At 34.1% G+C, this 12134-nt stretch overlaps 2 protein-coding genes across 7 annotated transcripts; one reads left to right on the forward strand and one right to left on the reverse strand.

The window, feature by feature from the left end:
* Positions 1–68: 68 nt before the first annotated feature.
* LOC107270123 (serine/threonine-protein phosphatase 2A catalytic subunit alpha isoform) lies at positions 69–6555 on the reverse strand. Of its 2 annotated transcripts, XM_015744833.2 has the most exons (7): positions 6282–6555; positions 5138–5347; positions 4798–5061; positions 4445–4617; positions 4250–4357; positions 3984–4098; positions 69–3921 (listed from the first exon to the last, which is right to left on the reverse strand). In XM_015744833.2, exons 1-6 carry the CDS (start codon positions 6381–6383, stop codon positions 4026–4028), a joined length of 930 nt encoding a protein of 309 aa, XP_015600319.1. In that variant the 5' UTR covers positions 6384–6555; the 3' UTR covers positions 69–3921; positions 3984–4025. The 2 variants fall into 2 exon arrangements, with proteins under 2 accessions (XP_015600319.1, XP_015600317.1); XM_015744831.2 differs by having other exon boundaries at positions 69–4098.
* Positions 6556–7641: 1086 nt separating this feature from the next.
* LOC107270121 (nucleolar MIF4G domain-containing protein 1) lies at positions 7642–12113 on the forward strand. Of its 5 annotated transcripts, none has more exons than XM_015744825.2 (11): positions 7642–8246; positions 8323–8383; positions 8473–8904; positions 9033–9297; positions 9375–9807; positions 9908–10192; positions 10304–10491; positions 10666–10841; positions 10932–11284; positions 11360–11491; positions 11673–11963. In XM_015744825.2, exons 3-11 carry the CDS (start codon positions 8493–8495, stop codon positions 11961–11963), a joined length of 2535 nt encoding a protein of 844 aa, XP_015600311.1. In that variant the 5' UTR covers positions 7642–8246; positions 8323–8383; positions 8473–8492. The 5 variants fall into 5 exon arrangements, with proteins under 5 accessions (XP_015600311.1, XP_015600314.1, XP_015600312.1 ...); XM_015744828.2 differs by having other exon boundaries at positions 7642–8189; XM_015744826.2 differs by having other exon boundaries at positions 7642–8160.
* The last annotated feature ends 21 nt before the right edge of the window (positions 12114–12134 follow it).

Here is a 12134-nt window from a genome sequence, read left to right on the forward strand (position 1 = left end):
CATCGTCGTTATCGATTATCATATAAATTAAGAGTAAACATGAAAGATGAAAAGTAAAAATTATGACGTATGATCTCAACAAAGTTTCACTTTTTTCCTCGTTTTAGTTTCAGAATACAATACAAGCTTACGCTTGGCCATTTGTGATCTGTCTCTTCCCTCTCGCCAAAGTCTCATCGTATTTCTTTCCGATCCTCCTTCTTTCCTCTTATAAGACGCTCCATTCATTTTTTAATTTCTGGTCACTTTCCTCGTGCGTGCTTCTGTATGTGACTCATGTATACCTAAATGTAGCCATTTCATAATACTAATCGTATGGTAAATATACTTTTTTTTTTTTAATGACCATAGCCACACGTTAAATTTTGATCTTTTTAAATGACACAAATCACTTCACTTAAAAAAAAAGAAACAAAACCGAGCCTAAATGCAATGTTACGTGAACAGCTCACAGATATCTCGCCACAAATTACAATGGGCGACAAAAGAATGGCTCAATCTTTTTTTTTTTCAAAATATTTTGTCAATAATGCGTGTGCACGCATATATACATATACAAATGCATATATAATCACGCGTCATTATCTCTTCAAAATTACTTGAGTAACAAATACATTTTATTCGTAACAGCGTTTATGTAGGTGCACGAGGATTGAACTCTCGCCGATCAGACAAAAAAATCGACCATTAATATTTCCGAAAAGTGTGGCACGAGAATAGTTAAAACACAAGAAAGCATTAAGACAAAAAAACGCGTTTGCTCTCGAATAATATCATAGAGGCCACGTGTATGCACGTACGTGTATGTGTTATGGCTGTATGTAAGTATATAATATAGTATATAATAATAATATAAAATTTACGTCTGCGCGCGCATGCACATTCCCTACCGTCGCGTCTGACGCTGTTCCCTATATTTAACCTTTTCGTTTCTGTCGTCACAACACTCAATCCATCCGCCCAAAATCTATAACTTCTCGCAACAACATTTTCAACAACAAAGCTCTTCCCTCCTCACCTTCTTACTCCTGCATAAATCTACTGCACACGTTGCATAAGAGTGCAAATTGGCAAACACTCACGCAATAGCTGGAAAAGCTTTGCTAGTGAAAATATTGTCTATGGATGCCGCCTCGTTACGCCAGGAGCATACAATACAATAAATATGAGCGTTTACAAAAAGTTGGCTATTACAATTCGTCTCTACAGCTCTGCTGATGATATCTGGTTCGTGACTAAACTGTGGTACAACAAAAATTTGCTCGTTACGTGTTGCAATGTAATTAATAGTCGTAAGGACAGAAAAAAAGGTAAACAACCAAAGAGAATATTTCAAGAAATAGTAACATCGCCTCAACGATTATCTCTATATCTATCTCGTCTTAACTAGCACGAGTGATCACCTTACGTATCGCGTGGCTTTTGGTTCGCCATATTGTTTCTTTTCTTTTAACAACAGGTACACTGCACGCAGGCAGTTCACTGTACAATTCGAGAGACAAACAGACGCCATATAATGTACAATACTTTTTGGGCCAGAATTGGAGATTATTCGAGGAAGATTTACACTGCATCACGTCCTGCTCTTCTTGACTCTTACTCTATTTAGTTACAAGCTTCTGCACCGCATGATAAAATCCCATGGGATTTTTTGTTCTTTCTTTATGTACCGTAAACACGCATGTAAAGCGCATCTTGCATAAGCACAATGACGAATTGTGAGATATAGATGCGAGTTCACACTTGGCTAATGCCGAAACGAATTAAAAGAAAAAGCCAAACACTATAAAAGCATAATCATACACTATAATAATTCAGCAATGCATATATTCGATTCGCATGCTTATTTCACTGCGAAATACGTTTCTGTATGTGTTATTTTTTTTTGCTCATCCCCAGCCTCTGCTTTACAATAACTGTTTCCAGAGTTCCCGTGCTTTACTGAAAATTCTTATATTCCTTGGGATACACACTTCTCGCATGTCTCTTGCTATTCTTCGTTCTCTTGTTACGTCGTACATGCATATACTTATTATTTGCTCGATTTTCTTCCATGTTTTTACCTTTTTTTTTCTTGAATTTTTTTGTTTAATTTTCTCTTAATAATACCAAGAAGCGTTGCCTTATCGTTATTCTTTTACAATTAGTAAAAAGGTCATCCTTATTTGTCGCGATACAACTATTACTCTCGATATTCATATATATATACACACACATATATATTTGTTTTTCTTTCAATCCACTTCCTCTCGTTTATTATTAATTTGTTTGCTGGTCTCCTCGTGATCCGTATCTTATGTATTAATATGCACTAAATCGACTTGGCAAAACGTCACGCAAACGTTATACGCAAAATTTCGGAATTGCTTGTAAATTCACTGTCGTACATATCGCGCGTTTTGTTGTGTATACAGGTGCAATAATTACTACTAAAGAGGGGCTTGATGCAAGTGTCGAGCCGCAGAGCAAGATTGATCCCGCTACTAAATGCAGCAACGAGAAAAAGTTCAAACGTGAATGATGGGTGATGGGGGTGGAAGAGGAGGAGAAGGAGGAGAAGGAATTACGCGATTATATTATTAAAAGAATGTGGATGGATGGTATACATATAAAGGACTGTGCGAGAAAAGTCCACTAAACAGTGTGTAGCCGTTTTTTGTACTAGGATGGTGTAGTGAAAACGTCACGTTTGAAAATTACACATGGTTTCCAAGTGTTCTTATACAGGATAAAATGATGAATTTACGAATTAATTTTTTTCTTTTTTCATTGTAAATGCTTCGAAAAAGCGTACCCAGATATAATAACCCGGAGAGGAGAGGCTTTACCGTTGCATCAAGCCATTAACTTCACTTGTTAATATTATTAATTGTTTCTTTTGACGTTCGTACGTACGTACGCTCGTCCCTGTCGATTTTTTTTATTTTATCCAAAAGTGCGTAGGTATTTGAAGTTGACAGTTATCATGGTACTCACTTTCAAATACACGACTACATTGTAATGTATAAATGGTGAACTCGCAATGGAAAAATTAGAGTAGAAAGTAAACAAAAATTGAAAAAAAGGCCAATGACTACGAAGCCTCGGGCGGATATTTCATTCCGTACTAAGATCAACACGACACATGGGTTAATCTAGATTAATAGAGAAAAAGATGTACGTGGTGATTTTTTCTCTCAACTAAAAATTCTCATTTTGCCCGTCTATGCATTCCTTTTTTCTATTTGTGAAGCAAAGCTTCACACGAGACTCCGAAACTATTGTGAGTCAAAGTGTAATCATAACCTCCAATTCCTTCAATTTCAGCACTTCTTCGTGTAACCTCCTCTTTTACAATAAAGATTGCACTCAAATGTGTGTTGTATTCTTTTTTTTGTCTCTCAATAAGAAAAATACAAGCGATACATGTATGGAGATTTGTAAAACTGAATGCGTCTTCGGGTGGTATTCGATTTTTAGGTACGTGTGTCGGTTTACATTATAATTCATTTAATTCGTGGAAAAAAGCGTTCTCAATGTCCGGTTCACCCTTTCATATCAACACCTTTCTTACCGATCTTATCAGCCCTGCCTTGTTTGTCTGGCCATTCCTAAACATTTCTACGATTCTTTTTATACTCAAGTCTTACATTGCCCGTGTTTTCTGCATTTCTCTGTAAGTATAGAGTGTGAATAGTATGTAGCGTGTACGCGCATTTATAATATTTTTTTTTCATTGTCCTCTTTCTCACTCCCTCCCGCTGTCTAACTGTATTCTTAGGATGTATTTAAAAGCGCCAAGATGGCGCCATTCTGTGTGTGTGGGGAGTGGGATGACTCTCGACGAGACACCATCATCAAATGGGCCATGATATAATACTTGAGACTATATATGGCGTGTAAGGGTAGTTTCCGATCTCTCGCACCTCATAACCAATCGTTCTATAATAGATTATGTTAACGTGGCATCACTATAAAGCCATCATCATCGTTCCATTCCCTACCTTAACAACTACCTCCCATTTTTTTCTGTGCTGGTCAACCTTTTACAGGAAGTAGTCTGGTGTTCGTCTAGTGACATGTGGCTCGCCACGCCTTGGTGCTGGGTCGAACTGAAGGCTGAAATAAAAAATGACAATGCTATTAATGCCACAAGATATTTAGATTTAGGTTTAGGTTTAGGTTATTAGACGAAATTAAACGTGATTCATGAGAAACTATAAATCATTACATCAAGAGCGAAAAAAACATTCAATTAAGTTGCACTTACAATGAGTACTTCAATGCATCGTCCAGTTCCATGATAGCAGCTTGATTACCACAACGGTAGCAGTAATTCGGCGCGGAGAATATGGTTACGACATTCCGGTCGTGACACCTAGCAAAGACATGGGATAGTTACAATCATATTTTCAATGAAACTTTTAATTATTGAGGGTAATTAAGGTTTTAAATAATGCATTACCAGTTATAACCCTCCATCACAAGCTGATGAGCTCTAGAAACGAGAGTGAGGCCATTTGAGTGATTAAAGGTCTCAGAGATGTCCTGACCGAAGGTGTAGCCTGCTCCACGTGGCGAAATACCCCATCCTCCTCTGTCGTCAGGGTCCGACCACAAGAGGTCACACATAGGTCCCTGAAACAAATATTACTGATTAATGCAGTCGTCCATCATATCAAAGAAGCCAAAAGGCCATTATCAATATGTATAGTTCAATGAATATGGAGCTAAAAATATTTACTATTTTAATATTGACAAGTAGTTAACAGTGAAGTTTATGTAATAATTTTTTATAATTGTATATTCTGTACATACTTCATGTGGCACCTCTTGAAGACGATCTAGGGCGCGAATGTGGTCCAGGGTATCGATGGATGGCGAGAGTCCACCATGAAGGCAGAAGATTTGACCATCGACCAGCGCAGTCAGAGGTAAATAATCAAAGAGGTCCGTAAAGAATTTCCAAACATTGGCATTGCCATACTTGCGTAGACACTCATCATAGAAGCCATAGACTTGTGTGATCTGTCTGGACTCATGATTACCTCGAAGGATTGTTATTCTCTCGCGATATCGAACCTAACAAATATTTATTAAAGTTAACGAAATTGTATAGAATTATAAATATTAAGCAAATAATAAATATATAAAGTACTTTAAGTGCAACTAGCAGAGTCACAGTCTCCACTGAGTAGTAACCACGGTCGACGTAATCGCCCATGAACAGGTAGTTTGTGTCTGGAGATTTTCCGCCTATTCGGAATAATTCCATTAGATCGTGAAACTGTCCATGAACATCTCCGCAGACTGTTACTGGACATTTTACTTCCTGTACATTTGACTCCTTGGCTAGAATTTCTTTTGCCTGAAATATATCATTTCTTCATATTAGTTAATGATTTTATGAATAAAGGTTTGAAGAATGAGTGATGATATAATAATGACATTTATTATGAATTATTATATTATAATTCATTGGAATATACTTGCAACATATAATTACAACATAATTAATATTGCTTCTTAAAAAATTGATCCAGTTCTATTTCAAACTAGAGATCATAAAGCTTATTTTTATTCAATACAAGTTCATGTATTAATATTGATAAATCAATGAACAAAATCAGCAAGATGATAATTAATTAATCAATTGTTATCTTGTGAGTATTAGTCATAAGAAATCAAGAAATAGTTGCGAAAGACAATTGAGTTTTACATCATAATATATGAATTGAATGTCTGGGAACTACAAGGTTCTCTATTTTTTGTTAGGCAAACAGTTTTTCATGGATAAATAATCAGATACCTTTATAAATCTGAAAAAACTCAAAAGACCTATGAAATTCTATATATCTGTTAAAAAAGAGTAAACCACTATTAAATTTATAATTCAAAAAACATAGAGTCTGTAATAAAATGGTACAAGAAATTATTTAATAACGTTAGAAATATTATATACTCAATAACTAGTTATCATCAGAAAATATACAGAGGTAGAGACTCATTTCCTTACCTAAAGAACATAGAAATATTCAAAAAACAGAAAATAAATTAAAATCTCATAAATAGGATAAAATAGTAAAGCAAGAATTTATTAAATTTCAGTTTTAAGAAACATTGAATCATCAAATATTCTCTGACATATCATGCGGCAGTTGAATAAGAAGAAAGTACGCCTAGGACCGATATAATATTGATGGTAATTTTGATGGTAATAATATGTCGGAATGACGCATCTAACCAATAATTAGCATGATAAAGAAACAAGGCGGCAACGATTCAATGTATCAGATGCGTACCTTATCGCAGAGAGTTTTCACTTGGCTTTCTGTCAGTTGTTTGCAGTCGTTCAACTGTTCTATCCACTGGTCGAGCTCTTTGAGTGACGCCTTTTCCTCCATGGTATGAATCTAAGCAACGTTAGAGTATATCGTGCCTGATGCACTTAGCACATGTAATACCACTCTACGAGCCTATCAATAAACTAAATCATTCGCTTTTGCTCCAGCAGCCTCTCAACACAAATATCGCGATCGGGCGCACACTCACAAAATGGCCGAACGCGAGTACCTTGGCTGACGTCAGGCTCGATTCCTACGTTCGACCACTGTATCCTCATGAACGGCCAATCAACGTTATGGTTACATAAGAATAAACCAATACCATTGAGTTTTTACTATTGTTCCGGCAAAGAGGAAGGTACCACGCAAATGTCATTAAGTACTGATAATAATTAAATTTTCTGCGAAAAGCCTGTTAATTTCGGATTTATGGTCTATCATAGAAAAAAGATTATAATCTATTTTCCATGTTTGTACGAATATCTCAATAGATATGGTAGAATTGGGCGTGTCTTTTAGTCGCTATGTGGACTAGTTATGTTCCTGCTTCTTTTTGAATTTACTCGCAATGCGATATTTTCGCGAAATTGCTGGATAATACAATATGCGTCATGATGTTTACGCCGCGTGATCTTTGTAAATGAAATGAATCCATATGTTTCGAGAAGATTGGAGTATCTATCGAGTACTTCGTTAAATCATGAGAATGTTATTAGCTGTGGAAAGGAATATATCAAAATAAATATGCAGTATACCTGAGACATCACCGTAGAAGTCCGTGCGTGTATATTGAGACCTGATGCATCTTTCATTGCAACTTTTACTTTAGCCATAGTAACTGCATTAGTTATAACCCAATATCATACTCCTGATTTCTTCGTTATCCACATTCGTAATACTACAATATTTTTTAATACAGAAAACAGATAACATTTGCCGCGGTGACTGATGAATATTTGTCACGGTTCACATCCAATATTTCATAATAAAAAAATTGTCTAATTCTTTAGTATAACCTTGAACGTGTCCAACTTTTATAGATGTTCATTTTTATTGAAAACGACAGTCGAACGTAGCATCGTTGATCATAAAATGTTAATACGTTATTGTTTACTAAGAAAATATCCTTCTATTTAAAAATTACCAATTGCATTATAATAACGAATTGTCGGAATAAAGAAAGATTTTGAATCTTAATCGTTTCTACGAAGATACTAAAGGGGGTCTCCTTTTTTTTATTGAACAATAACTTGAAGATTGTTAATTATTAAATTCACCTAAACGAACTAGTGAAAAAGAAAATAGTAAATTTCCATATAATATTAAAAAAATCAGCATTCTTTCTTTATTTTATTTATTCGAATACCTGAACGCGACTTCTACAAGGACATATTGAATTATAAAAGATAAATAATCACGTTTGATTCCTTCAGAGTATAATTATTTACCTACTAAAAATTAACAAGTTATGTTAATAAAAATAGGGAAAATTTGTAAAAATAAATAAGTTCTAATGTCATATATGTATGTACTATGAAAAAATGGAGCAAAGGACCGAGGAGTTTCTAGTAAAGAGGGTCCATTAGGCCGTAAACTTCCATAAGGCTGGGACTAACTTAAAACTATAGATCACTCTCGGCATAATATGAATTTCAACTATAAATGCGTAAGACAAAAATCGACCTAACTGACAAATCCCAGGATCTGATAAGACTTACATCGGAGGTATCAGACATTTCAAAACGACTTATGCGCAAAGTTACTGCAATTAAGTAGTGCTTGCCAGTGGAAGACCTCACAGGCAGACCTTTAAAAAGTATACAACAGATAGCGCTAAGTAAATACTTATTTGACACGTTTGTATTGGTAAATAATACTGAAGTGAAATATAAATAAAAAAGTCATCATTATTATGTAATAATTGTATATATTATTTCGTTCGATATTTTTTTCCATTCTACAAGTGATCATATGTACTTCTTTGTCCCTTATGTTACAGAATATTCACGTGTTTCCTTATTTTAAGATAAGGTTACCTTCATGTGACCCATACCCATTTTGTAAGTAAAGTTTGGTATACTAATAGTACATGATAACAGTATTGTAATTTTAATTATTTTAAAGAATATTTATTATCATTGTGCAATAGGAGCTTTTGATAGGTCCATTATGAAAAAACAAAAACATGGACATAAACGAAGCAAGCCCATCCAAAAGACACGAAAAGAATTGCGTAAAGAGAAACGTCAAGAGAAAAAGATCAGCAGGGCAAAGTATTATCAAAAACAAATTAAAATTCCTGGACAGTTTGTATTAAATCCTAATAAAAAGACTGATGTAACAATTAAAAATGAGAAAAATGAAAAAGTTAGACAAAATCGACAAAAAGTAGAATGCGATCAAGATAGAAAGAGGAAACAGGAAAGGCTTGAAAGGGAAATGCAAGCTCAACGAAAATCTCAATTAAAAAAAGCAAATGTTGCAGAGGATAAAATTATTAAACAGTTAGAAAAACAACTCAAATTAAATAAGAGAAAAAGTAAAACAGTTCCAAAGTCTTTCGCTTCTGATGGGTTGGATTGTATCCTTTTTAATCTTTCAATTTTATATTTAATAATCCAAAAGTTGTATTGTTTATGACTTACTTGTTTTCATTACTTTCCAGAAAACTTACCTTTTAGTAATTGTAATTCCTTATCTGTGAGTTAGATATTTTGGATTTTTGTGACGATGAAAATAGAAAACTGGCTGTGGAAACAGAGAAGCAGTTGACAGGTATAGAATCTGGATCAGAATTTGAAGAAGACTTTGCAGTAGCTACAGGCACCTATAGTACTGAAAATCCAGAAAATATGTCAGCGTCTGAAAGTGGTAATTTCAAAGATGAGGAAAATGATTTAGAAAACGATTCAGACAATGATATAGTATCGGATTTAGCAATGCTAAATTCTGATGACAGCAATGAAATGGATAGGTATACTAATTAAGCAGAATATCTTATATAATTAAAAGTTATAACATACAAGTTTCAAATTTCATTATAAATTTCAGCGGTCAAGAAGATTCCGACATGGGAAGTGAAAATGTGGAGGAAGATACCGATTCTACCAAAAACAGTAAAAGAAAGCTTATTTTTGCAAATAAGAATCTTCGTAATGGGGAGGAAAACCAAAAGAAATTTAAAAAAGCTCATGATTCTACAAAGGTCGAAAACAATGAAATAACATCTTCAGAGTCTGGGGATTCGGAATCTGATATTAATGAAAATCGTGATGAAATTTGGGAAGATATATATGGTCGAACAAGAGATAAAGATGGTAATGTTATATCTAACAATGAAACCAAATATATACCACCTGCAATAAGGTTGAAACAAGAAAATACTGACAACGACAAAAGCATAAAGCTGATGAGACTTCGAAAACAATTGAAAGGTCTGCTCAATCGATTGGCCGAACACAATATGCACGCAATTGCTTCACAAGTATGTCTAACAATCAAATTAGTAGTCTAAGAAGTTTAATTATACAATATTTATACATTATATTTTATGCGAGTAGCAATTAATTTTACTCATTTCTTAGGTTGATGAATTATACATGTCAAACAGTCGAAATGATATGAATGAGATGTTATCAAAGCTCATGATGGAGTCTATCGTTGCTCATGTTTTGACGCCAGACAGACTCGTTGCTGAGCATATGATGCTTATTACAATACTTCATGCTAATGTTGGAACTGAAGTCGGTGCACACTTTTTGCTGACAATCGTTAAAGAATTTGATAAAATGCTGAAGATACCGCAAGAAGTGGATAATAAGGAATTAGATAACGTGATCTTGATGATAGCACATTTATATAATTTTAAGGTAAGTTCTCATTCTGCGAGTAATGAACACTGCTAAGTCTATGAAATAAAAACAATAATAAATGATTCTATAAGATTATAACTAATATTTTTGTTCAAATGTTGTCCTTAGGTCTATGGATCGAAACTTCTTTACCAGATCTTAGAAAAAATCTCACAGAATTTTACAGAGAAGGAAGTTGAGTTAATACTGCTTATATTAAAAACAGTAGGATTTGCTTTACGAAAGGATAATCCTATTGCCCTGAAAGAATTGATCCTAAAGTTACAACAGAAAGCTTGTTCTGCTACTTCGGATAAGTAAGTAAGGTTTTATAGATACCGTATTGTAATTTTTTCTTCTACTCTTCATCAATTTCTATTAGTCCATCAATATATTTCAAGATATAAATATTAATATAGTTTGAAGTTATTTATTCCTATTGCATCTGTGTACATATAGATAAAAGCACTAATACTTAGTCATGTTTTCAGCTCGAGAGTAAAATTTATGTTAGATGTATTGCTGGCAATAAAAAATAATAACGTATCAAAAATTCCTCAATACGATCCATCACATATAGAACACTTAAAGAAGCTTATGAAAACATTTGTTCGCAAAGGAAACAGCGTTACGCAGTTTAACATTGCATTAAACGATTTGCTTGAAGGTAAGGTTCAAATAGTAAAGCATTATGTAATCTTAGGTCAATGTTATTGTACAACTTTTGATATATATGAAAATAATTATTGTATTGTAGTAAACGAAAGAGGCAAATGGTGGATAGTTGGATCTGCGTGGATAGGCAATTCAGAGGATACAAAACCAACAAAAAATAACGCTAACTTGCAACCGATGTTCAGCCAAAAGATATTAGAGTTAGCCCGTAAACAACGTATGAATACTGACATAAGAAGAAATATATTTTGTGTTTTAATGACGGCCGAAGACTATCTTGACGCTTTTGAGAAACTTCATCATCTTGGACTGAAAGATCAGCAGGAAAGAGAAATTATCTACGTGATAATGGACTGTTGTCTACAAGAAAAAAAATTTAATCCGTATTACGCAGTGTTGGCTCAAAAATTTTGTGATTGTGATAGAAAATATCAGGTAGATCCATTTTGTTCTGGCTCGACAATTTAACGAATTATCTTTACAAATCTTGTCGGATTTTCCTATTTGTAGATGACGATTCAGTACACGTTGTGGGATAAGTTGAAGACATTGAAAAGTTATACAGGGAACCAGTTGACGAATCTTGCACGATTTTTGACTCATCTTTTCATTGAGAAAGGTCTTCCACTCTCTGTTCTTAAGGTAATAATATTTTTAGTGAAATAATTGGACTCCATAATTTGTCTACAAGTAAATTATGTTTTCGAGGGGCCATGGTTTTATGCCTTTTTATTATTAAGAAAGAGGCCTCCAGACTTAACATTGTAATCGTGGACTAACTGCAGTTCATATTACTCCTGCTTAAAGTATTTTTTTCTTTAAGGTTGTTCAATTTGGTGAATTGGATAAACATACGCTACGACTGCTGAGACAGATTGTACTCGGAATATTACTTCACAAGAGTGCTGAAGCCTGCGAGAAAGTCTTCGAGAGAATAGCACTGTCGCCTCAATTGCAAGCGTTCCGGGAAGGTTTGAGGTTGTTTATATCCCATTTTCTTGTTAAAAATATGAAACGCGATAACATACCCGAAGAAGAGGTAAGAAAACTTCAAAAGAGAGCAGAAGTCGTTGACAAGATACTGACAACAAAAGGATCAAAATTGATATTTTGATAGTTCAAAGACTTCTTCCAATCTCAACATTTTTTTTTTAATCAAATACAGTGAGTTAATTTATTGTGATTGTATGGTTATGAATTACATACAGAATATAATATGTATGCGCAACATACATATATGTGAATATATATGAGTATTCTATGACATCAGCGATTACAACATGGA

Source organism: Cephus cinctus, unplaced genomic scaffold, assembly GCF_000341935.2.
Source record: "Cephus cinctus unplaced genomic scaffold, Ccin1 Ccin1_scaffold0705, whole genome shotgun sequence".
Lineage (NCBI taxonomy): Eukaryota > Metazoa > Arthropoda > Insecta > Hymenoptera > Cephidae > Cephus > Cephus cinctus.

Excerpts from the sequence above, each read along its gene's own strand:
- LOC107270123 (XM_015744833.2), bottom strand. The coding sequence starts at position 6,383 with ATGGAGGAAAAGGCGTCACTCAAAGAGCTCGACCAGTGGATAGAACAG. Across the intron at positions 5,062-5,137 it reads CTCTGCTAGTTGCACTTAAA|GTTCGATATCGCGAGAGAAT; the intron begins GTACTTTATATA and ends AATATTTGTTAG. Across the intron at positions 4,099-4,249 it reads GATGCATTGAAGTACTCATT|CCTTCAGTTCGACCCAGCAC; the intron begins GTAAGTGCAACT and ends TTTTTATTTCAG.
- LOC107270121 (XM_015744825.2), top strand. The coding sequence starts at position 8,493 with ATGAAAAAACAAAAACATGGACATAAACGAAGCAAGCCCATCCAAAAG. Across the intron at positions 9,298-9,374 it reads GACAGCAATGAAATGGATAG|CGGTCAAGAAGATTCCGACA; the intron begins GTATACTAATTA and ends TATAAATTTCAG. Across the intron at positions 10,193-10,303 it reads CACATTTATATAATTTTAAG|GTCTATGGATCGAAACTTCT; the intron begins GTAAGTTCTCAT and ends TGTTGTCCTTAG.